Source organism: Stigmatopora nigra, chromosome 13 (assembly GCF_051989575.1).
Source record: "Stigmatopora nigra isolate UIUO_SnigA chromosome 13, RoL_Snig_1.1, whole genome shotgun sequence".
NCBI classification, from domain to species: Eukaryota; Metazoa; Chordata; class Actinopteri; order Syngnathiformes; family Syngnathidae; genus Stigmatopora; species Stigmatopora nigra.
Window position 1 is genome coordinate 6,848,770 of NC_135520.1, and position 27,364 is coordinate 6,876,133.

Below are 27,364 nucleotides of genomic sequence, written 5' to 3' on the forward strand. Positions count from 1 at the left end.
TAGGGCTCCCACTTGGTTCAAACTGTCCCGCGACGGTGCTACGTCTTACGCTGGTGACAGCGGCATTCGGCACCCGGAGGAGACGGCGACCACGTTTGGTTCCCACCCAGGGAAGAAGAGATGGCCGGGGCCAGTTTGCTTTGCGCCTGTTTGCTGCTCACCTTGACGGCCGTCTCCTCGCTTCAAGGGGGTCTGCAGACCTCCGAGGATGGTGAGTCCATTTTTAATTTTTACTTTTTTCACACAATGTCGAGGTGCTAGAGTTCACTAAAAAACAAAGATGCTGGACCGTGGCAGAATGTGTTTGTTTCTAGATATTGTATTTTGTTATTCATATTAGGTCATTTGTCTCATAAAGACCTCAGTGTTCATGTACAGTATGTTGGCCACAATATTCACATTTTATGTAAAATTTATATATTGGACTTTTATTCATTGAAGCTATTTTTTAAACAGTAAAAGACATTAACAGCAAAATTATACATTTTCTTCTACGTCTTTAATTTTTCCAAAAATTGAAATAAAATTAAATGGTTAAATAAAGATTAACAAACTATCTAAAAAAATAATATAAATGTTTTGGCCATTTGAATTAATGTTGCATTTCAAATATATAGCTGTTTCCTTTTTAATTGTGTAGATTTAATGTTAAGTTCTTGTGACCCTCATGAATCCAAAAATGTTTTGAATAATGAATCAAACACTGAAAATTGGTGTTCTTTCTCGCCATCAGAGCTCAACGAAACAGTCATTTGCACCAATGACCAGATGGAAGTGGTCCTTCCCAGCGCCTTCTTCCTTCGCAAAGTCCCCCCCGTCTACGTAAGTCACGCCCGCTCCTTCAATGCCACTTCAACATGATGCATATGATGATGTTGATGATGGTGATAATGGTGTGCCCAGGCCTGGGATTTGCATCTCAATGACCCCGATTGTCGAGGCGTTCAAGTAGACGACCACTACATCTTCAGCATAAAGACCAATCTGTCCCACTGCGGGAGCACCATGGTAACGTCTCGCCAGTCCTCGTCATATGGCGGCAATAAACGCAAATGCCCCGTCTAGAAAATCACAATCAAGTTGGCCCATTTGACCACTTTTTGTAAAACCAAATATTGAAATGCTAATTTCCCTACATTGATGTCAAATTTTAACCCCTGAACCTGTAGAGTAAATCGCTTTAGTGTTGAAGCTGAGAACGTAGGTTGAACTCAAGCTTCTTGTGTGGGTGCAATTCAGCTCTTTTCCTCATTTGCTGCAATTTCTCTCAACTTTGTCTGCTCTTTCAGTCATCAGACGCCACACACATCTTGTTTGTCAACACGATCCACAACAACAACGACAGCGACATCATCACCAGGAACTACATCAACATCACCTTTGTGTGCCGCTACCCCATTAACTACATGGTTCAGCAGCCCAATGGCGAAAACATGATACGTGTGGATGTCAGGTCAGGAGTCCACTTATCGAGCCGAGGTTTCTCCTTTTTTTTTTTTGACCGCCACTTGGCCACACATTCGCAGGACCATCACGCTCAACACGGAGGATGGAAACTTCTCCGTGTCTATGCTGCTCTACAAGGATGAAGCATTGGAGGACAAGTGGACCACCGTCCCTTCGCTCACGCTGGACGATGACATCTTCGTCAGAGTCTTTATGGTAAGACCGTGTTTTTTTAATTAATTAATCATGTATGGAAGCCTATTCAAGTTACTTTTTTTAGGGGGGGGGGTAATTCTTTCATTATCAATTTTCTTATTTTATTTTTTCCACTTCTGTTGTTTCAGATTCCAGCTCACCTAAAGCTCCGCCTCGAGAGGTGCTGGGCCACACCCACCAAGGACCCCTACAGTCACATTCAGTACACCTTCATTAGGGATAGGTAAGACTAAGATTGCTATTGGCTGTTTGACAGCAATAGACATCCTATACATTTCCTTTTTTTTTAAAAGCTTTACTCTTATAATTGTGATAGTGATGTTCGATTTTTTAAAACAAAATAGACCATGTTTTGAAAGACATTTATTGTTTGAAAAAAAAGACCATGTACATACAGTAAGGCTTTTTTTTACTTACCAAAACACCCTGTATAACTAAGGGTTAAAAACTAGACCATTATAGTAAAATGCTTATCTGTAAATACGTAGTATGTATACATACATGTATTAATGTATACGTACATGTACTAATAAGTACATGTATACGTACATGTAATTGTGTACATGTATACGTACATGTACTTATGTGTACATGTATACGTACATGTACTTATGTGTACATGTATACATACATGTACTTGTGTACATGTATGCATACATGTACTTGTGTACATGTATGCGTACATGTACTTGTGTACATGTATGCGTACATGTACTTGTGTACATGTATGTGTACATGTATACGTACATGTACACGTGTACATGTACATGTGTACATGTACACGTGTACATGTACACGTGTACATGTACACGTGTACATGTACACGTGTACATGTACATGTACACGTGTACATGTACATGTGTACATGTACATGTGTACATGTACATGTGTACATGTACATGTGTACATGTACATGTGTACATGTACATGTGTACATGTACATGTGTACATGTACATGTGTACATGTACATGTGTACATGTACATGTGTACATGTACATGTGTACATGTACATGTGTACATGTACATGTACACATGTACACAGGAATACATGTATGTATACATGTACAGATGAGTACATGTACGTACGTATACATGTTCACAAGTACACATGTACATGTACATGTACACATGTACACATGTACATGTACACATGTACACATGTACATGTACATGTGTACTTGTGAACATGTATACGTACGTACATGTACTCATCTGTACATGTATACATACATGTATTCCTGTGTACATGTGTACATGTGTACATGTACACGTGTACATGTGAACATGTTTACGTACGTACATGTACTCATCTGTACATGTATACATACATGTACTCGTGTGTACATGTATACGTACATGTACTTGTGTACATGTATATGTACATGTACTCATGTGTACATGTATACTACATGTACTCATGTGTACATGTATACTACATGTACTCATGTGTACATGTATACTACATGTACTCGTGTACATGTATACGTACATGTATACGTACATGTACTTATGTGCACGTACATGTACTTATGTGTACATGTGCACGTACATGTACTTATGTGTACATGTATACGTACATGCACTTATGTATACGTACATGCACTTATGTATACGTACATGCACTTATGTATACGTACATGCACTTATGTATACGTACATGCACTTATGTATACGTACATGCATTTATGTATACGAACATGCACTTGTACTTGTGTACACATGCATGCATTTGCACTTGTCTGTACATGCACTTCTGTGTGCGTACATGCATTTGTGTACGTACATGCATTTATATGTACGTACATGCATTTGTGTACGCACATGCATTTGTGTACGTACATGCATTTATGTGTACGTACATGCATTTATGTGTACGTACATGCATTTATGTCTACGTACATGCATTTATGTCTACGTACATGCATTTACTTGTATGTCCGTACATGCATTTACTTGTGTGTACGTACATGCATTTACTTGTGTGTACGTACATGCATTTACTTGTGTGTACGTACATGCATTTACTTGTGTGTACGTACATGCATTTACTTGTGTGTACGCACATGCATTTACTTGTGTGTACGCACAAGCACATGTGTGTACACACAAGCGCATGTGTGTACACACATGCGCATGTGTGTACCTGCGCTCGCGTGCATGTACACAAGCCACGTGTACATGTACACGTGTACATGTACACATGTACATGTGTACAGATATGCATACATACATGCATAACAGTATGCATGTATGCGTACATACATGTATACCAGTATACTTGTATACCTGTATGCATTTATGCATTCATACATGTATACCAGTATACTTGTATGCCTGTCTGCATGTATGCATACATACTTGTATACCAGTATACTTGTATACCTGTATGCATGTATGCATACATACTTGTATACCAGTATACTTGTATACCTGTATGCATGTATGCATACATACATGTATACCAGTATACCAGTATACCTGTATGCTTGTATACATGCATACCAGTATACTTGTATACCAGTATACCAGTATACTTGTATACCTGTATGCATGTATGCATACATACATGTATACCAGTATACTTGTATACCTGTATGCATACATACATTTTTACCAGTATACTTGTATACCTGTATAACTGTATGCATACATACATGTATACCAGTATATGTGTATACCTGTATGCATACATACATGCAAACCAGTATACTTGTATACCTGTATACCTGTATGCATGTATGCATACATACATGTATACCAGTATACTTGTATACCAGTATACCTGTATGCATGTATGCATACATACATGTTTACCAGTATACTTGTATACCAGTATACCTGTATGCATACATACATGTATACCAGTATACTTGTATACCAGTATACCTGTATGCATGTATGCATACATACATGTATACCAGTATACTTGTATACCAGTATACTTGTATACCAGTATACCTGTATGCATGTATGCATACATACATGTATACCAGTATACTTGTATACCAGTATACCAGTATACCAGTATACTTGTATACCAGTATACCTGTATGCATGTATGCATACATACATGTATACCAGTATACTTGTATTTCAGTATACCAGTATACCAGTATACTTGTATACCAGTATACCTGTATGCATGTATGCATACATACATGTATACCAGTATACTTGTATACCAGTATACCAGTATACCAGTATACTTGTATACCAGTGTACCTGGATGCATGTATGCATACATACATGCATACCAGTATACTTGTATACCAATATACCTGTATACATGTATGCATACATACATGTATACCAGTAGACCAGTATACTTGTATACCAGTGTACCAGTATACTTGTATACCAGTATACCTGTATGCATGTATGCATACATACATGTATACCAGTATACTTGTATACCAGTGTACCTGGATGCATGTATGCATACATACATGTATACCAGTATACTTGTATACCAGTGTACCTGGATGCATGTATGCATACATACATGCATACCAGTATACTTGCATACCAGTATACCTGTTTGCATGTATGCATACATACATGCATACCAGTATACCTGTATGCATGTATGCATACATACATGTATACCAGTATACTTGTATACCAGTGTACCTGTATGCATGTATGCATACATACATGTATGCCAGTATACTTGTATACCTATATGCATGTATACCTATGTGCATGTATGCATACATACATGTATACCAGTATACTTGTATACCAGTATACCTGTATGCATGCATACATGTATACCAGTAGACTTGGATACCAGTATACCTGTATGCATGTATGCATACATACATGTATACCAGTATACTTGTATACCTGTATGCATGTATGCATACATACATGTATACCAGTATACTTGTATACCAGTGTACCTGGATGCATGTATGCATACATACATGTATACCAGTATACTTGTATACCAGTATACTTGTATACCAGTATACCTGTATGCATACATACATGTATACCAGTATACTTGTATACCTGTATGCATGTATGCATACATACTTGTATACCGGTATACTTGTATACCTGTATGCATGTATGCATACATACTTGTATACCAGTATACTTGTATACCTGTATGCATGTATGCATACATACTCGTATACCAGTATACTTGTATACCTGTATGCATGTATGCATACATACATGTATACCAGTATGCATGTATGCATACATACATGTATACCAGTATACTTGTATACCAGTATACCTGTATGCATGTATGCATACATACATATATACCAGTATACTTGTATACCTGTATGCATACATACATGCATACCAGTATACTTGTATACCAGTATACCTGTATGCATGTATACATGCATACCAGTATACTTGTATACCAGTATACTTGTATACCAGTATACCTGTATGCATGAATGCATACATACATGTATACCAGTATACTTGTATACCAGTATACCTGTATGCATGAATGCATACATACATGTATACCAGTATACTTGTATACCAGTATACCTGTATGCATGAATGCATACATACATGTATACCAGTATACTTGTATACCTGTATGCATGAATGCATACATACATGTATACCAGTATACTTGTATACCTGTATGCATGTATACCTGTATGCATGTATACCAGTATACTTGTATACCCATATACCTGTATGCATGTATGCATACATACATGTATACCAGTATTCCTGTATACCAGTATACCTGTATGCATACATACATGTATACCAGTATACCTGTATGCATACATACGTGTATACCAGTATACCTGTATGCATACATACATGTATACCAGTATACCTGTATGCATACATACATGTATACCAGTATACCTGTATGCATACATACATGTATACCAGTATACCTGTATGCATACATACATGTATACCAGTATACCTGTATGCATACATACATGTATACCAGTATACCTGTATGCATACATACATGTATACCAGTATACCTGTATGCATACATACATGTATACCAGTATACCTGTATGCATACATACATGTATACCAGTATACCAGTACACTTGTATACCAGTATACCTGTATGCATGTATGCATACATACATGCATACCAGTATACTTGTATACCAGTATACCTATATGCATGTATGCATATATACATGTATACCAGTATACTTGTATACCTGTATGCATGTATGCATACATACATGTATACCAGTATACTTGTATACCTGTATGCATGTATGCATACATACATGAAAACCAGTATACTTGTATACCAGTATACTTGTATACCTGTATGCATGTATGCATACATACATGAAAACCAGTATACTTGTATACCAGTATACCTGTATGCATGTATGCATACATACATGTATACCAGTATACCTGTATGCATGTATGCATACATACATGCATACCAGTATACTTGTATACCAGTATACCTGTATGCATGTATACATGCATACCAGTATACTTGTATACTTGTATACCAGTATACCTGTATGCTTGTATACATGCATACCAGTATACTTGTATACCAGTATACCTGTATGCATGTATGCATACATACATGCATACTAGTATACTTGTATACCAGTATACCTGTATGCATGTATACATGCATACCAGTATACTTGTATACCAGTATACCTGTAAGCATGTATGCATACATAAATGCATACCAGTATACTTGTATACCAGTATACCTGTATGCATGTATGCATACATACATGCATACTAGTATACTTGTATACCAGTATACCTGTATGCATGTATGCATACATACATGCATACCAGTATACTTGTATACCAGTATACCTGTATGCATGTATGCATACATACATGCATACCAGTATACTTGTATACCAGTATACGTGTATGCATGTATGCATGTATGCATGTATGCATGTATACATGTATACCAGTATACTTGTATGCATGTATGCATACATACATGTATACCAGTATACCTGTATGCATACATACATGTATACCAGTATACCTGTATGCATACATACATGTATACCAGTATACCTGTATGCATACATACATGTGTACCAGTATACTTGTATACCGGTATACCTGTATGCATGAATGCATACATACATGTATACCAGTATACTTGTATACCTGTATGCATGTATGCATACATACATGTATACCAGTATACTTGTATACCTGTATGCATGTATGCATACATACATGTATACCAGTATACTTGTATACCTGTATGCATGTATGCATACATACATGTATACCAGTATACTTGTATACCTGTATGCATGTATGCATACATACATGTATACCAGTATACTCGTATACCTGTATGCATGTATGCATACATACATGAAAACCAGTATACTTGTATACCAGTATACTTGTATACCTGTATGCATGTATGCATACATACATGAAAACCAGTATACTTGTATACCAGTATACCTGTATGCATGTATGCATACATACATGTATACCAGTATACCTGTATGCATGTATGCATACATACATGTATACCAGTATACTTGTATACCTGTATGCATGTATGCATACATACATGAAAACCAGTATACTTGTATACCAGTATACCTGTATGCATGTATACATGCATACCAGTATACTTGTATACCAGTATACCTGTATGCATGTATGCATACATACATGCATACCAGTATACTTGTATACCAGTATACCTGTATGCATGTATGCATACATACATGCATACCAGTATACTTGTATACCAGTATACCTGTATGCATGTATGCATACATACATGCATACCAGTATACTTGTATACCAGTATACGTGTATGCATGTATGCATGTATGCATATATACATGTATACCAGTATACTTGTATGCATGTTTGCATACATACATGTATACCAGTGTACTTGTATGCATGTATGCATACATACATGTTTACCAGTATACTTGCATACCTGTATGCATGTATGCATACATACATGTATACCAGTATACTTGCATACCAGTATACCTGTATGCATGTATGCATACATACATGTATACCAGTAGACCAGTATACTTGTATACCAGTATACTTGTATGCATGTATGCATACATACATGTATACCAGTATACTTGTATACCTGTATGCATGTAAGCATACATACATGAAAACCAGTATACTTGTATACCAGTATACTTGTATACCTGTATGCATGTATGCATACATACATGAAAACCAGTATACTTGTATACCAGTATACCTGTATGCATGTATGCATACATACATGTATACCAGTATACCTGTATGCATGTATGCATACATACATGTATACCAGTATACTTGTATACCTGTATGCATGTATGCATACATACATGAAAACCAGTATACTTGTATACCAGTATACTTGTATACCAGTATACCTGTATGCATGTATGCATACATACATGCATACTAGTATACTTGTATACCAGTATACCTGTATGCATGTATACATGCATACCAGTATACTTGTATACCAGTATACCTGTATGCATGTATGCATACATACATGCATACCAGTATACTTGTATACCAGTATACTTGTATACCAGTATACCTGTATGCATGTATGCATACATACATGCATACCAGTATACTTGTATACCAGTATACCTGTATGCATGTATGCATACATACATGCATACCAGTATACTTGTATACCAGTATACCTGTATGCATGTATGCATACATACATGCATACCAGTATACTTGTATACCAGTATACCTGTATGCATGTATGCATACATACATGCATACCAGTATACTTGTATACCAGTATACCTGTATGCATGTATGCATACATACATGCATACCAGTATACGTGTATGCATGTATGCATGTATGCATGTATGCATATATACATGTATACCAGTATACTTGTATGCATGTTTGCATACATACATGTATACCAGTGTACTTGTATGCATGTATGCATACATACATGTTTACCAGTATACTTGCATACCTGTATGCATGTATGCATACATACATGTATACCAGTATACTTGCATACCAGTATACCTGTATGCATGTATGCATACATACATGTATACCAGTAGACCAGTATACTTGTATACCAGTATACTTGTATGCATGTATGCATACATACATGTATACCAGTATACTTGTATACCTGTATGCATGTATGCATACATACATACATGTATACCAGTATACTTGTATACCTGTATGCATGTATGCATACATACATACATACATGTATACAAGTATACTTGTATACCTGTATACATGTATGCATACATACAAGTATACCAGTATACTTGTATACCTGTATGCATGAATGCATACATACATGAAAACCAGTATACTTGTATACCAGTATACTTGTATACCTGTTTGCATGTATGCATACATACATGCATACCAGTATACTTGTATACCAGTATACCTGTATGCATGTATGTATACTAGTATACTTGTATACCAGTATATTTGTATACCAGTATACTTGTATACCGGTATACTTGTATGCATGTATGCATACATACATACATACATGTATACCAGTTTACTTGTATACCAGTATACCTGTATGCATACATACATGTATACCAGTATAATTGTATACCAGTATACCTGTATGCATGTATGCATACATACATGCATACCAGTATACTTGTATACCAGTATACCTGTATGCATGTATGTATACTAGTATACTTGTATACCAGTATACTTGTATGCATGTATGCATACATACATGTATACCAGTATACTTGTATACCTGTATGCATGTATGCATACATACATGTATACCAGTATACTTGTATACCTGTATGCATGTATGCATACATACATGTATACCAGTATACTTGTATACCTGTATGCATGTATGCATACATACATGTATACCAGTATACTTGTATACCTGTATGCATGTATGCATACATACATGTATACCAGTATACTTGTATACCTGTATGCATGTATGCATACATACATGTATACCAGTATACTTGTATACCTGTATGCATGTATGCATACATACATGTATACCAGTATACTTGTATACCTGTATGCATGTATGCATACATACATGTATACCAGTATACTTGTATACCTGTATGCATGTATGCATACATACATGAAAACCAGTATACTTGTATACCAGTATACCTGTATGCATGTATGCATACATACATGCATACCAGTATACTTGTATACCAGTATACCTGTATGCATGTATGCATACATACATGCATACCAGTATACTTGTATACCAGTATACCTGTATGCATGTATGCATACATACATGCATACCAGTATACTTGTATACCAGTATACCTGTATGCATGTATGCATACATACATGCATACCAGTATACTTGTATACCAGTATACCTGTATGCATGTATGCATACATACATGCATACCAGTATACTTGTATACTTGTATACTTGTATACCAGTATACCTGTATGCATACATACATGCATACCAGTATACTTATATACTTGTATACCAGTATACCTGTATGCATACATACATGCATACCAGTATACTTGTATACCAGTATACCTGTATGCATGTATGCATACATACATGCATACCAGTATACTTGTATACCAGTATACCTGTATGCATGTATGCATACATACATGCATACCAGTATACTTGTATACCAGTATACCTATATGCATGTATGCATATATACATGTATACCAGTATACTTGTATGCATGTTTGCATACATACATGTATACCGGTGTACTTGTATGCATGTATTCATACATACATGTATACCAGTATACTTGTATACCTGTATGCATGTATGCATACATACATGTATACCGGTGTACTTGTATGCATGTATGCATACATACATGTATACCAGTATACTTGTATACCTGTATGCATGAATGCATACATACATGTATACCAGTATACTTGCATACCTGTATGCATGTATGCATACATACATGTATACCAGTATACTTGCATACCAGTATACCTGTATGCATGTATGCATACATACATGTATACCAGTAGACCAGTATACTTGTATACCAGTATACCTGTATCCATGTATGCATACATACATGTTTACCAGTATACCTGTATGCATGTATGCATACATACATGTATACCAGTATACTTGTATACCTGTATGCATGTATGCATACATACATACATGTATACCAGTATACTTGTATACCTGTATGCATACATACATGTATACCAGTATACTTGTATACCTGTATGCATGTATGCATACATACATACATGTATACCAGTATACTTGTATACCTGTATGCATGTATGCATACATACATGTATACCAGTATACTTGTATACATGTATGCATACATACATGTATATCAGCATACTTGTATACCTGTATGCATGTATGCATACATACATGTATACCAGTATACCTGTATGCATGTATGCATACATACATGTATACCAGTATACTTGTATACATGTATGCATACATACATGTATATCAGCATACTTGTATACCTGTATGCATGTATGCATACATACATGTATACCAGTATACTTGTATACATGTATGCATACATACATGTATATCAGTATACTTGTATACCTGTATGCATGTATGCATACATACATGTATACCAGTATACTTGTATACATGTATGCATACATACATGTATATCAGTATACTTGTATACCTGTATGCATGTATGCATACATACATGTATACCAGTATACTTGTATACCTGTATGCATGTATGCATACATACATGTATACCAGTATACTTGTATACATGTATGCATACATACATGTATATCAGTATACTTGTATACCTGTATGCATGTATGCATACATACATGTATACCAGTATACTTGTATACATGTATGCATACATACATGTATATCAGTATACTTGTATACCTGTATGCATGTATGCATACATACATGTATACCAGTATACTTGTATACCTGTATGCATGTATGCATACATACATGTATACCAGTATACTTGTATACATGTATGCATACATACATGTATATCAGTATACTTGTATACCTGTATGCATGTATGCATACATACATGTATGCCAGTATACTTGTATACCAGAATGCATGTATGCATACATGTAAGCATACATGCAGGTATGAATAAATATATACATATACAAAGGATGAGATTTGACCTTGAAGTTTTGCGTCTTTCCTCAGCTGCCCCGTGTTGACGGATGATCAGACTCTGAGCGTGATGAAGAATGGTCAGGGTGCTGACGCCACCTTCAGAATCCAAATGTTCAAGTTTGTAGGTGGCACCTACACCCATATATTCTTACACTGTAATGTCCACATCTGCCACAACGGTCCAGGACTCTGCCAACCTGTGAGTTACCACAGTGAAAACAACAGTTATCACAATTTCAAAATGGACCAATATCAAAATAATTTCCACCTTTCTTTTTACCTGTTTTCTCTCTGCACAAAATCGTCAAGAACTGCTCGGCTGAGGAGGTCTTGACGAGAACCCGGCGTGACGTCACGCTGTCCCACACGGTGTCTTACGGTCCCATCAGACGACAATCCGATCACAGCGACAAACCCCGTTTTGGTAGGGTCATTACCTTACTTTTTTCTCTGACGACTACTCTTCTTTGTAAGTCAGGGGTCTCAAACAAGTAAATTTCCTGGGGCCACATTGTAGATAGTTTCTGGATCCAATCCCAGCTAACATGCCAACTCCTCACGGGACGGTCTGAACTTGGGATCTAACTGTCAATCTTAGGGCTGTAGGGCTAACACACTTACCACTTGAGTTTAACATTACACTTGACACATATGATTTAGTTTTGAGGTCCATGCAAAGTGACACGGAGGGCCAGATCGGGCTCTTGGGCCACCACTTTCGTACCTTTAGTGTGGGTGTTTTAATTTAATTTTACCTCCACAGGTATCGGGCTGCTACCCCCAGTAGAGACCTTCATCCTCGGGGGGTTTCTGCTGATCCTTCTGCTGGTTGTGGGGGTCTTTGGGAGACTATGGATTCGTTCCAGACGCTTCTACTGGGTGCCGCGAGAGGCTCAGCTCACTTTGTGCAACATACAGCACATCTCCCAAGTGGCCTCGTGATCCAATAGTCTTGGGCCTGCACTTTGATTTCAAGCTTTTTAACCCATTCACTGCCATTAACCAATGGCAGAGCCGGGTACACAAACTGGCTTCTGGAATCAATAATCAAGTGGAGCACAAAAAATACCTCATTGTAGTACTTCCTGTAATGATTAGTAGTGATTTTTACTGTACATCTCAGAATTAAAAAAATAAAAAAACGTATATGTTCAATTTCATTTATGTATACCTTACTTCTTTGACAATAAGTTTGAGAATAACATGCAAATAGAGTATTCTTATAAAGCATGTTCTGTCATAAAAATAAAAAAATAACTACTAAATGAATATACTTTACATTGTTTACAATTACAACATTCTTGTAACTATTTGGATGGATTCAGTAAAGTGCGGGGCAGGTAGCACAAATGATTACTTTGTATGTACTTAACTTGTTAATGTAGTGTTAAACTAAATGTTGAAATAGGGTTATTTAGGGATATTAAAAAGGTCAAATTTTTTTAAAAATGAATATTGTGCCAAGGCAAATTGTACAGAATGGCCATGATATAATACTGGTATTTTGGTTCTAAAAAAAAAGAAAAAGTTCAAATTACGTGCATTTAAAGCTGAAGGCTGCTACGTGCTCCGGTCGACCACCGGGTCTTCTCCGCCAATTTGCTCGGCCGCTCTACAGCGTCCAGTAGCTGACCATTGGCGACGTACAGGTCTCGGAGCAGCACATCTTTGCAGTCCTTGCCCTCCTGGGGAAAAAGTCAGGGAGACGATCGGTCTCGGTTTGCCAAAATGAGCACTTTTTGGTAAGGTTCGGTTCTGACCTGTTCTTTGAGCTGCTCCACTTTCTCTCGGAGGAGCAGCTTGACATTACGCAGCGACGTTTCGATTTCCATCAATCGCGTCTCCATACGCTCCATCCGGGGTTCCGCCTTGTCCTGGAAAGAAAAGAGAGATCAGCTGTAACAGGACTTAACATCATATTGAAAACATCTACAAAGTTATTGTCTACCTTTCATCGCTGTAGGATAAACAATTTAGATCTGTTTTGGCTAGACACTTTATTAAATTACAAAATGTCTGGTACATGACTCGAAAAAGGGAAAAACAAAGGTATTAAGTTTGTTTTGTCAATGAACAACATTTGATCATTTGGTATCGAGGGCAATAGACTTCCCAACATGTGACGCGGCTTAAAAAATAAACGTTCATTTGGTGTTACTTTACAAAGGATGAAAATAGCCACTATTGGATGTCTATTATCGCCAAAGGCACTGAAAGTAAAAAAGATAAAATACATAAACGATCCCAAAATAAATAAAATGCCTGCTAAAAAATAATAAATAAAAGGAAAATGGATTTTGCAATGTCAACATAAATAACCAAAAATAAACTACCAATGTGACACCATAACAGTCAATTTTCACGAAAATTGCAGCAGCAAAAAGTGTGTGTGTGGGGGGGGGGGGGATCTCCCAAGACAAACAAAACAATAAAAGTAGATTGAACAAGCGTTTAACTACAAAATAAAATCCTACAAAAAAAGGGGGATTAGAAACCTGAATGGTTGTGAAACCAGCATAATTGAACATCTTGATTGCAAGTCGGAGCCTTTTTAACTTAAACAATTGTACTTAGCAGGGATCGCAGTCTGCATTGACTGCAATTTTGCATTTAATCGGTTCATTGAGGTAAAAAATAAAACTGATTGAGAATCTCCATCAAACCTAATAGAGTAAGTGCCACCTAGCCATATCTCCACACATTAGTATGGTTGAGGAGGCCCCAATACAAAAAAAGATAAGAGCACGGTGGCCATCTGGAGCGCAAGAAGACCACATCAGTGTTAAAGTCCGCCGATGCGCCGGTAGCCGTCCGTGTTGGCTCGTTGCTCTGCCATGGCTACCTGGAGAGAAAAAGGCAAGGTACACTTCACCACAGCTACATCCTCTCTAATCCCAATTCTTTTTACTCCATCTCCTCTAACATTGAGATGAAACCATCTACATTTTCTTCCTCCCTTTTCGTCAGTATTTGAATCAGGATACCTGTCAATTTGCTTTTTTTTTTACTGGATATTTAGACAGCTACTTTTTTGGGGCCAAAATGATATAAATTAAATTCCGTGATAGCCATTTAACATTAAAATGATGCAACTCTATTTTTAGCTGGAAGTTGCAATGAACTTTTGTTCATGGAAGTGAACTGGAAATTAAACATTAGCATTGCATATGTGGACAAAATGAAGAAAAACAGAGTAATCTGACATTTGGCTCATTGTTTGCAAATGTTGACAGGTTGGGTCAATCCAATATGTGAATAAAACTTGTACAGAAACCCAAGACCAATACTGTATTAGATCAGGCTCATCTCTAATTTTGAACAATTTGTATTCGATCATATCCCAACCACAGCTCAGAAGGTTCACCAAATGCAAGAGAAAGACAAGAATGCAACAGAGTATAAAAGAATAACAAATGGAGCAAATCAAAATGAACCAATATGAAAAACCAGAAAACCCAACACACGCACGATGAGTGTGAAGATGAACCCGAATGACACCAGAGAGGCCATTTCATTCCTTTTGAAACATTTCATGAAATCAGCCACTTGGAGAGAGTATGACAGAGTTGCGTGAAGTGAAAGGAAAAAAATGCCAAAATGCGCCCCCAATGTGAGCCTACCTGTGCGTTGTCGGCGTCAGGACAATGACCCCTCGGCGACCTGCAAGGCGACGCTGGCAGGAGCCCCGTAAAATGAGAGTGAAATGACTACGGGTAGAGAGGCAAGTAGAATTATAATACGGTATTTTGCAGACAATTATTGGCACTTTATTGGGCGGGAATTTCCTACCTCAAAGAGATGTGTAGTGAGCCTTTCTACCTGGGCTTTGAGTAGTTTATTTTCCTCCTGTAGTTCATCCATCCGTGAGTGTCCTTCCTTTGCCGCGGCATTCTGTTATTAAAACACAACAAGATGTTGAAAAATGGAAATCCTAGTGTGTGGCCAAGACAGTTGAGCAGTATTACCTTGGTGAAGCGCTTATGTTCTTCCAATTCCTGCTTGAGGAAGGCATTCTCTTGCTCTAAGGTTTTCAGCATTGACATCTGGCTGTTTTTGTGCTGCTGCTTCAGTGACAGCTTGCTTGCCTACACACACACAGACAACACGGTTCAAAAATAGTTATTAAATTAAAGAAATCTCAAAGAAACCCTACAGCAGGGGTGCTCCATACATAGATCGAATCCCATTAAGATTGAATGCACGGATTGACTGTATAAATGCATCTAGTAAAATTTTCGACTGAGCCCAAGCACAATTGCAACCTGCTTACACTATGTTGCTTCATGCTGGCATCATGTACCTTATATAAGCATACACAAATACTGAGCTTTGTTGGAGAACCCCTGCCTTAAAGTTTCAAAGATCAAGCTGGGACTTGAAAGCTTCACCTCTTGTTCCTTGAGCAGCAGTGTCTCTCTGTGGAGCTTCTTGCTGGGACTCTGGACAGCGCACTTTTGCAAGGCCAGCTCCAAAAGTCGGTTCTGTTCAGTGCCGTTCAGACAACAACAAAACAAGGGTCAATAGAGAGCTAAAAGCATCAATGACAATTGTAAAAAGCCTTACCCGATCCGAGGTGTTCACCAGCTGCTTGTGCAACACAATCAGCTTCTGGTGGAAAGAGTCTCTCTCTTGTTGCATGACGCGAAGATCCGACCTTAGGCAAGCTCTCTGATGATTCACAGCCTGAAGGGTGTCTTCCATGTTCTTTACCTGCAAGGTGGAAGAAATACAGCACAGTATTTTTAAGTTCTACTAGTCCAATTTGTTTTTAGGAGGACAAATGTATGTCGCCTGCTTTTTTGTTTACCTTGTCCTGGGATTTAACTAGCTGTTTGCGGAGAACTCGGCTCTCTTTGGAGGCATCTTTCCACTCGTCCGTTAGGTGGCCCAGATGATTTTCCATTGATTCTGTCTTTGTCAGCTAGATGCAAACAAACAGTCAATGATACTTCCACAGGAAAAAAAAACACTGGTATGAGTTTTCTCTCCTTACCTTCTCTTCGAGGGCAGACACCTTATGAAGCAAATGGGCGTTCTGGTCCTCCAGTCTGGATGTTTCCGTCAGAGCTTTGGTCAAATCGGCCTCCAGAGAGTTGACGCAAGCTGCAACCTGATGCAACGCAGCCATCTGTTTAGTCGCCAAATCAACGTGACAGCGTCTCGCTCACCTTGATCTTCTCTTCGCCGGCTAGGAGATCCCGTCTCTCGTTGTTTTTAATCAGTTCGGCCAGCTGGCGTTTGAGCTCGTCCGCATCAGTCAGGCTACGGACTTTCTGGTCGGTAAGCGTTCCGTTTTCGTTCCGGAGTTGCTCACATTCCAAACGGAGATCGGCCACCTGAAACACGTCACTGGTGACAATGGGCCTCAAGGAAAATGTCCACCATCGTAACTCGACTTAAGAGTTACGTTAGAATTTGACCATGGCAAAATAAATCAAGTCAAACTTGTACTTTTTGCTTCACCTCTTTGTTGAAATTCTCCGCAGTATGTTCAGCGGCAATCTTCTCTTGGCTGAGTTGCTCCAGTTGAAACCTGGAATATGAACACAAATCAATCATTACATCAAAGTTGACATACAACCACGGTTTTCCATTTATGAGGCTAACAGAAGCCCAAAGACACATTTTAGAACCACTAAGGAAGAATTCAAAAATGCAAAATGACATCAAGTCCTTTTACACAGAGACTCTTCATTACTGATGATTGAATCTATTCTTTGTTATTTTTCCTCTCACAAAAATCTGTCTCCGTGCAGAAGGGCATAACAGGTGCAGGGTTTAAGTCACAATACTGTCAAGGAAGGGGATGGCAGGAATGGTAAAATGGGGGCCACAGCACACATGGTTGAAGGTCGTTTCCACATTACCTATGGCCCCATGTGGCTGTATTCTTGACTTTGCAAAGTTCAGCGGCATCCGTCTCAAACTCTCCGCAGCTGTCCTCGACAAAAGAACCCTCGGAAACTGGGCTCCAGAGGAAACTAGGGACCAGAACCTCCCCTTGCGCGTCAAACAAATCTGAGAGTTTACGGTTGCCCTGTTGAATATGCTCATCATTCATCCTGCTTTGCAGTCGGCAGAGGCTCTTTTGGAGCTCAGTGTTTTTCTCTTTCAACGTAGCATTTTCCCACTCGCGCTCTTCGTAACGAGCCTTTAGCGCTTTCAGCCTGAGGGCCTCCATTTCCAGCGTTTTAACATGCTCGATCAGCAAGACCATTTTGACTTTGAGGCTGTAGTTCTCTTCCAGATACTCGTGGCCTTTTTGCATCTTGGTACTACGCTCTAAAAGACTCTGGAGAAGCTCAGTCTTCTGCCGGAGCAACAGGATCATCTCCTGGAGGAGGGCCACCTCCTCTCTGGTTTGATGGCTGAAGGGTTCATGGCCAAAGATGGGCAGATCTTCTAGTTCGCAATCTGGATTAAGGGGTTCTAAACCAGCATTGGTCAATTCACCATTGGAATCATCATCATCATCAGATTTTTGATCAGGATCTTCGTCGGGGTCCTCAAAAGAAGGAGTTTCCTCAAGGACCAAGGAGTTAACCACCATCTCCTTAAGCCACTGATCCTTGAGGGAGGGGCTTTTTGAACTGGAGGTTGGTAGATCTTGAAATGGACTTTCTTCATTAGTGTAGTCCAAAGGCCCAGATGCTTCAACTAATAAGTCTTTATCTTCATAGTGGCTAAGAAAAAAGTATTTGGTTTTTCCAACAGTTTCAGGGAACTCAAGGTCACTGGACATCAATAGGTCTTCTTCAGGATTGTGGTCAGGTATATTATAGTTGGAATTTTCCAGGTGGTTACATTCCTTAGTATTTAGATTGATGACTTGCTCCTCACTTGAAGCCACCTTCATCTGTGAAACTTCTTCAGGCCTAACCATTAGGTCCGTCTGCATTTCAAGATCTTCGTCATTGGAGAAATTTTCATTGAACAAATTTGTAACTGTTTCCTTGTTCTTAGATGCATCCAAAATAAGATGGCTTTGGGATTGGTGTAATTTTTCTTTGAGCAAAGCAACCTCTCCTTGAAGCTCCTTTCTGTCCACCTCAAAGTCCTCTACTGCTTGTTTGAGGAGACTTTCCGTGCCCTCAATCTTCAGCTTCAAATCATCACGTTCTGCGAGCAGCGCCATCTTCTCTGCCGTCTGCCTTTGCGACATTGAAAGAATCTCCTCGTATTGCGCTTCAAGTTGCAAATGGCCGTTCTGAATTTCCTCCCTCTCTTGTTGGAAATCGTCCACCACTTGCTTAAGCAGGTTTCCAGCATCCTTGTCTTTCCTTTCGGACTGGGCGAGAAGATCTTCATTGGCCTGTAGGCTCTCCTGGAGTCGGTTGTGCAGATCGTTGAACTGGTGACTTAGCTCAATTTCCTTGGTCTTCACTTGGTTGTGCAACTCCTGATTCTGATCCTTGACAGCTTTCATGACTTCTCCATGAAGCTTTTCCAATTCATTTTGTTCTTTTAGCCATTGCTGGTTCAATATCTCTGCTACTTCTTCTGCGTTTTTCTGGGAGTCTTCAGCACTCTCCAACGCTTTCTGCAACTGCAACTCCCAATGGAGCTTCTCCTCAGCGTGCTTCTTTGAGAGCTCCATCAGCTCCCTCCGATATTGCTGTTCCACTTTGGTGATGTCCATTTGAAAGCGTGTGCTGGCCAATCCTTGCTCAGCTGAGAAACGGTCCTCAACTTGCTTGATTTTCTTGGAGAAGCACACCTCTGTCTGCTCCCTGTACATGGTGGTTATTCAGAGAACACTTCACTTTGGTCATTGGTTTCTTTCATTTCAAATGTAGTTTTAATCTCTTCCTTTAGCGCCACAGATTTTTTTTGGTTTCCAAATTTGAATCCAAACCATGACCTTGATCTGCAGTAGAAGTTAACATTTTAGGGCGCACCTGAACCCAAAAGTTTACTTACCCGAGCCAAATGTTGCATTGACGCAAACATTTTGGGGTGCTTAAATCAAGATTGAATTCCCAATTTTGCCATCCAAAACTCCAAAGTGATATTTTAATGACAAAGTTAGGACAAATGAGTAAAAAAGCAAACCCTGAATTACTACAGAAATTGTACGACGATGTCCTTACCTGTCCTGAACAAGGTTGTCTCGTAGCTTATCCAGCTTGCCACTCAGCATGTTCCTCTCCTCGGCGTGTTTGACGGTCATCTCCCTCAAGGTCTTGCGGTGGCTTTCTTCCTGGAGGTTCAGCCTCTTCTCAAGCTCCTCCTTCACGGTCTGGTGCTTCTCCCCTTCCTCGGCCAGCCTCTCCATGTAGTTCTTCTCTAACTGCAGCCGCTCCTGCTCCCATTCCTGCTTGAGCGTGGCCTCCCGATGCTCGTGCTGCTCCAGGAGATACTGACGCTCACCGTCGTGCTGCTCTTGGAGCCGAGTCTCCTTCTGTTCCTGTTCCTTGGCCAGCCTCTGCATGGCGTCCTCCAGCATGGTCTGCAGGGACTCATCGTTTTGCTCTTCTAGCCGAGCCCGCTGCTCTCGCCACTCCTCGGTCAGCCTTTTTACAGTTCGCTCGTGTTCCTTCTCCAAGTGGGACACGGTCTCCTTAATTCTAGCAGACAGCTCTTCCTGGTTGGTTTGCCTCATTAAATTCTTTTCCCTTTCAAAGCATTCCAACCAGCTCTTCTCCAAATCGTCCCGCTCTTCTAGATGTTTCTTCTCCCGTTCCTTTAGCCCGACTTGCAAAATCTGCGTATTCTTCATCTCTAGAGTCTCTACGTGGCTTGCGTGTTGCTTTTGTAGCTCCTCCATGTCGGCGAGGAGGTCCGCGTGTCGTTCTTGCAGGTTCCTAAGACGGTCCTCGCCTTCCGCAGAGACGCTTTGTGCTTCAAGGAGCTCCTGCTTCATCATCCTCACCTCCTCCTGCTTCTGCTCCTCCAGGAGAGTCCTCTCTTGGGCCAATTGCTCAAGCTGGCTCCGGAGCTCCTGCTCCCGTGAGCAAGCGCTAGCGAGCTCCTCCCTTGTGGCCTGGACCTCCTGCCAGCGCTCACTTTCCATTGCGGTCTTTTGGTCTTCTTTTTCTTCAACCAAAGTGTTGAATTCGTTGATCTGCAGCAAGGAGTAGAAATTGATTAAACCTTATGTTAACTTTGAAATAAATCTCCACAGCAGTGATCAACATTCCTGACAGATGTAATGACGGAACAAATATTTAAAAAAGGGACTTACTTTGCTCTCCAGCTGCGTCCTCAAGTCGTCCATTTGGTGCACATGCTGTTCCTTCAACTGCTCCAGCATCATCTCAGCCTCGAGGCTCATGCTGATGAAAGGATGGACTTCATCTGAGCCGAGTCCCGGGTCCGACTCCACAGCGGGGCTTTTGCTTTCCAGCTCCTCGGAGAGAGGGCGGGGTCCGGGCTCTTGGGGTCGGCCCACACTCTGAAAGTCCTGCAGCTCAGACTGCAGCTCATCCACGCGGTCTTGCAGTTTCTGGAAATATAATTGAAGAGAACCATATTGGAAAATTGGACCAATTTTTCTGTCCACACTCCCATAATTAACCAAGTAGATTGGATATTTAATTATCCATCAATTAATGGTGGTCCACCAAAATCCAATGAAAAGGGATGCATCATATGCATCATAATAATAATAATAATAATATGAAAGTTTTGTACCCTGCATTGGGCTTCGTAGCCCAGTCGCAGCTGCTTAATGCGCTCCTCTTGCATCAAGAAGTCAGCACTGCCAGGATCCAAGTCGCCAAACTAAATATCCCATCCAGACAAAAAATATTTTAGTTGCTTAAAATGCCACACAGAAAGTCACTTTTCAGGTCTGACCTTCTCTGACAAGATGTTGTCCAAACTGCCACGAAGCTTTGTCACTTGGCTTTGGGCCTCCAGCAGCCTTTCACTGCAGTCCAGCAAGTCCATTTCCAAACGTCTGTTTTCCTTTGGAAACAAAGATGCAAAGTTCCATAATGTTCCTAACCTGAGTGGAGGAAACGTAGCACCTTACCTTGATTGAAATGGAGAGGTGGTCCCTGAGGAAGGACTCGTCCTCCTTGATCTTGTCCACCTCCGCCTCCAGCTCCTCGCGTTGCTGTGCCGCCTGCTGACGGATCAGGTCCGATTCCTTCATCAGCTCCAAGCGCACTGCTGCTAGTTTCTCTCTGTGTTCCTCTTCCAGCTTCCTGTGCATCAGTCACGCAATTTGTTGTTGGAATGCCTTGTCATGTTTTTTTGGCCCTTTTTGGGGGCCAAAAGTTGGATTTCTATCTCCTCCAACATTTGACTCACACATTTCCAATGGCAAAATACTAAAATAAATTTAAATGTTACCTGAGGTTAAGTTGATTTGCCTGCTCGATTGACGAATGATGCTCATCCACCTCAGTTGCCAGCTGGGTTTTCAGCCTTTCTACCCTTTCCAGGTCCAATCGGATTTTCTCTTTCTCCCTCAACTCGCCGTCGATACGTTCGCTGACAAAAAACAAACAAAAAAAAAAGACTTCACATCATTCACTCGTACTTAACATGCACATGTTTAGTGAGGTTACTGTCAGACTCACAGTAGATGTCGTATTTCCGCTTTGAAGCTGGCCAGTGCCGCCTGGTGGATGCCATTTTTGGTGGCCAAGAGTTCATTTTCTAGTGCACTAGTTAGATCGGATAAACTCAGCTTGCCTTCCACACTGAACTCTAATGCCTGCATCATCAGAAACAGAATGTGGTCAGATGGAAGGTGTCAAAGTTGTACATTTCACCCAATGAAGTAAAATCTTGTAAAAATTGAGTTTCTTATATCCTGCTACTTTTACAATTACAGTTGCACCTCTACACACAAATACCTCTAAATGCCAAATTGCTTTGACATGAAAATGATGGAAATACCACTACACTTGTTACTTTCCTCTAAAAATCCTTAGTCAAACTCACCTTCAGGATCTCACTGCCGTTTTCTATGCCCTCCTCAACCCAAGCGTCCACGATGGACTCGACCGGAGTGAAGCCAGAACCGTCGTCCAAGGTAGAAAACAGACGCGTGGCGATGCTGCTCATCACAGCGGAGGGTGTGGCGATCCGGCGGCCCACCTCGTCAAAGGGCTGTGAGAACCATGGATCAATACTTAACAAAGTGCATTTAAAGACAAGGTGAGGGTACCTGGGTGGAGTGCTGTCTTTTCAGATGCCTGTAAGGAGTGGAAGCAGACAGGGTAGGAGGTTTGTTGGACTTTAAAACCACGGAGACAAAATCTTGAACATCGATCCAACCGTCACCATTCAAATTACGGAGTGCATCCGTACTTATCTGACAGACAAAAGAGGTCAGAATTGTCAAGTTTTGGTCCGTATTTTTTTTTTTAGACATGGCTTCCCACTCCATTTGGCATCCAGTTTCCTCGCTCACCTCCAAGCCCAGAGTGTCGCACAGGGCGAGTAGTTGGGAGTGGTCGGCGTTTCCATTCCAGGATATGTCCAACTCCTCGCAGGCTTGATGGAGCCTCTCTTTTAGGGGGACCGCCACGCAACCTTGAGGCGTGCTCGGCTCGTCGGGGTTCCATAAATGCAGCTGGCCTAGAAGAAGTGAGGATCTCTTTTTTGACTCCTATCATCTAAAGTAGTGAATTCTGGGGGGGGAAAAATGAAACAAACCTTCTGCTTCGTACTCTTCTGTGCTGCTTTCATCTGCATTCCAGCGCTGGTGGAGAAAAGGACAAAAATCACCTCTACCATTTAATCTTAAAAAACCCTCTCTTCATACACCATTCACAGTTGTCAGCTAATTTGCCTGTGCAACAGCTGCTTCTTTTGCTCCAAGCTCTTATTTGAAATGAGTTTAAGTTTGAATGGAGGCAAGAGGCAGAGGGTTTAATTTCTACTGCTCAGGTCAGAGGGTCATTCTATTGTCTAGGATGAGGGAATGAAGAACAGATGGGGAATCTGCAAGAGGCCTTTTGATGCACGATGTGGAGAAATCCAGAAAAGTGGAAAGGGGGTTGGATGAGTCTATCTATCTCAATAGCATATGCAGCTGACTATTCTGTTGACAGCAGTGCACTCTTTTGAATATACCGAGAGTGAGGCAAGGGCTAAGTTTGCACAACTTAACATTCCAAGATAACAGAATTTTTCTTTTCAAGTTCTGATTACTTAGAAATCTAAATGATGCCTCAAAATGTGATAAGTTAGCACAAATTATTTTTTAACAGGTTAACATTCATTTGAGTAGTTAATATAGATTAAATGTCTACATATGGCTGTTAAAGTCAGCGAATGAGTTAAGAGATAATGCTTACTGGGTCACCCTATGCGCGTACGTAATCTAAAATCTTAAGTAAACACATGCTGTGACACTACACAAACATTGTGGCTGCGGGCCGAATAGGGCCGGGCTGACTGATTTTCAACGTCCAACCTCATTTCAGGCCAAGCTGTTTAGCCAAGAATAAGCCAGAGGACTTTAAGAAAGGCATGGTGTGGCGACTGTGTGCTGCTTTTTACCTCACGCTTCCTTGGAATGGTGGTATCGCAGGTGTCCTTGGTGTCATCACCATCTTCAGTTTGGTCGTGGTGATCTTGAAAAAACTCGGAAATGGTGTTGCCTAGTTCCGGTTTGGAGCGGCGACCATAACGCTTGCTGCCCTTCACAAACTTTGGCTGGACGTCAGGAGACGCTGACAAAAATGACAACCAAAACTGTCAAATTCCATCATCTTTAGAGCCAAAGAAAGTTCAAAAGATCCATTGAATAATCAAACCAAAAATTAATGGGTGACTTAAAAAGAATTGTTGCCCTAAAAACTGTAAATAGTTTGCTATACTTGAAAATACAGTTTTTGTTCAGTCTGTTTACCTGGTCTGGACGAGACTTCCTCTTGCACTTGGGATGCCTCAATGCCAGATGACAACGCCAGAATCAAGGCATCCTTGAATTGCTCAAAGTCAACCTGCGATAAAACAAAAGTATCCCTTCTATTCAAGCGATTCAAACTCCATAAATTCCTCAGATGGCAAGCTGGCTGTCTGAGGTGGGGGAAGCGAGGACACACTTGAACAATCCACAGCTGCCAAATGGGACATGCTGATGTTCTGGGTCTACGCCTGGCAGGCGTCTGTCGCTTTTCACATCATTGTTGGAACAGTCTGTGGGCAACGGGGTCACTGGCCATAACCCCAACACATGAGCAAGAATACTACCCCCACCTCTGTTATTCATCCAGCACACGGTGACAGACAATAGTCCAGACGTCGCTATGTGCTCTTCTATGGAAATTCAACTTCACTGGTTTGCTTGTTGCCTGGCCTCAAGTGGTCCCTAAACCAAGTTGGTTTTAGAGATGTTCCAGTTGTAGTGTTTTTAGTACCAGTGAGGTTGTCAACTGGAGTAAAAACCACCACCAGGCAAATGTGCATTTTCTCTTTAGAAAGTAATAATGGTAATAGAAGAGCATTTCCTATTAAAGCCTTATTAAAATGACCTTTGGTGGTACTTCCAGTAAATACTTTTTTTTTTTTTATTAAATGAAAACTTCTGGAATCAGATCGGTGAAGCATATCTTATTAAGAATTAGTTTGACAGACATTTCGGCTTCCGAAGTCCTAAAAAATAAGTCATCAATTTTCTGATTTTACACATTCAGAGCAACAGCAGCATCTTTATAACAAAATGTATTTGGTGGTTATTCTGCCTATTTTTTGGTGGCACTATTTGCCCCTTTAAAAAAATACTTTCAATAATTCTATTGCCTTGGGTTTATTATATTTGGTCTCAGGACAAGTAAAGTCACTCCAAAAATATTGTTTTCATGTTTTTATATGGGTCATTTAAAATTCTGGAAGGACCGCATGTTTATTTTCCCCTCAGTGTACTTTGTTTGATCACATGTGGACACTGTAACCAATTCAGACTGTTGATTTAGCAACCAGTTTAGCAAGCATGCCAGTATCCTGGTTTGGTCGTGAGCTGTTTGAATAGCGTGCATCCCCTAATGTTGACCACAATCGCCATCACTTCCACATTTGAATCTTTTTCACTTGCACAATCAGTTTTTGTGGCAAAATGCAGTTGTTCAGCTTTTTCATTATACACCAGGATTTTGCATTAATTTAAAGGGACACTCTGCTGGAAGTCAATATTTTTTGATTGGGTCAAAGAAAGGAGTATTGTTAGCTTTGCTGCCAAATTTTATTCATATATATTTTTTAGAAATCAGGTCTCCATTCAATCAATTGTTCTGCCTGCATTCATGTTTTCATCACTTATCTTTAAACCTATTTCATGTAAATGATCAAAATGAATGGAGTGCCATTTTAAGTGTCATAGTGTCCGCGTGTGATGACGAGGATAGCGTGGTTGTCGTGACGACTGACAACCGTAACTACTGGTGGGGGGTGGGGGGGAGCGGTTTTTTATCTCAAGAGGATGGGTGCAGCTGTTTGATGTATTCAAATGAAAACAGAAGAAAGGAAAAGCTTTTTGGCCAAATAATCACGCGTGTGGAGTGCAAACAATGAGGCTGAGAGATTTTACTCCTCACTGTGATTTGGTTTAAATTTAAAGTCATTTTGATACTTGATTAATCACATGTTATTTTTTGCCA

General features: G+C 39.9%; 2 protein-coding genes across 4 annotated transcripts in view; one reads left to right on the forward strand and one right to left on the reverse strand.

Moving 5' to 3' along the window:
• On the forward strand, window positions 1-14,084 carry LOC144206890 (pancreatic secretory granule membrane major glycoprotein GP2). The gene is made up of 9 exons (XM_077732106.1): window positions 1-211; window positions 734-822; window positions 904-1,008; window positions 1,290-1,453; window positions 1,527-1,662; window positions 1,791-1,885; window positions 12,834-13,002; window positions 13,113-13,227; window positions 13,567-14,084. The coding sequence occupies exons 1-9, from the start codon at window positions 121-123 to the stop codon at window positions 13,743-13,745; spliced, it is 1,143 nt and encodes a 380-aa protein (XP_077588232.1). The 5' UTR covers window positions 1-120; the 3' UTR covers window positions 13,746-14,084.
• Window positions 13,950-27,364, reverse strand: part of nin (ninein (GSK3B interacting protein)) — a 15,469-nt gene continuing 2,054 nt past the window's right edge. The window contains exons 3-27 of one of the 3 annotated variants that reach the window (XM_077732078.1): window positions 25,618-25,711; window positions 25,266-25,438; window positions 24,417-24,462; window positions 24,172-24,338; window positions 23,926-24,072; window positions 23,700-23,867; window positions 23,333-23,469; window positions 23,103-23,243; window positions 22,780-22,954; window positions 22,602-22,712; window positions 22,437-22,526; window positions 21,988-22,248; window positions 20,894-21,867; window positions 18,671-20,533; window positions 18,267-18,336; window positions 17,972-18,139; window positions 17,797-17,913; window positions 17,611-17,724; window positions 17,367-17,513; window positions 17,192-17,284; window positions 16,769-16,888; window positions 16,593-16,694; window positions 16,424-16,510; window positions 14,564-14,677; window positions 13,950-14,488 (exon numbers count right to left, since the gene is read on the reverse strand). In XM_077732078.1, coding sequence (XP_077588204.1) covers window positions 14,348-14,488; window positions 14,564-14,677; window positions 16,424-16,510; window positions 16,593-16,694; window positions 16,769-16,888; window positions 17,192-17,284; window positions 17,367-17,513; window positions 17,611-17,724; window positions 17,797-17,913; window positions 17,972-18,139; window positions 18,267-18,336; window positions 18,671-20,533; window positions 20,894-21,867; window positions 21,988-22,248; window positions 22,437-22,526; window positions 22,602-22,712; window positions 22,780-22,954; window positions 23,103-23,243; window positions 23,333-23,469; window positions 23,700-23,867; window positions 23,926-24,072; window positions 24,172-24,338; window positions 24,417-24,462; window positions 25,266-25,438; window positions 25,618-25,711 — 5,820 coding nt within the window. In that variant the 3' untranslated portion in view covers window positions 13,950-14,347. Of the gene's footprint in view, window positions 14,489-14,563; window positions 14,678-14,785; window positions 15,646-16,423; window positions 16,511-16,592; window positions 16,695-16,768; window positions 16,889-17,191; window positions 17,285-17,366; window positions 17,514-17,610; window positions 17,725-17,796; window positions 17,914-17,971; window positions 18,140-18,266; window positions 18,337-18,670; window positions 20,534-20,893; window positions 21,868-21,987; window positions 22,249-22,436; window positions 22,527-22,601; window positions 22,713-22,779; window positions 22,955-23,102; window positions 23,244-23,332; window positions 23,470-23,699; window positions 23,868-23,925; window positions 24,073-24,171; window positions 24,339-24,416; window positions 24,463-25,265; window positions 25,439-25,617; window positions 25,712-27,364 lie in introns of those variants that run through there. The other 2 variants (XM_077732080.1, XM_077732079.1) reach the window with 2 other exon arrangements.

Bases quoted from the DNA above. Each gene is read 5' to 3' on its own strand.
- LOC144206890 (XM_077732106.1), top strand. From the start codon at position 121: ATGGCCGGGGCCAGTTTGCTTTGCGCCTGTTTGCTGCTCACCTTGACG. The intron at 823-903 runs GTAAGTCACGCC...TGGTGTGCCCAG, and splicing joins GCAAAGTCCCCCCCGTCTAC to GCCTGGGATTTGCATCTCAA. The intron at 1,454-1,526 runs GTCAGGAGTCCA...ACACATTCGCAG, and splicing joins ATGATACGTGTGGATGTCAG to GACCATCACGCTCAACACGG.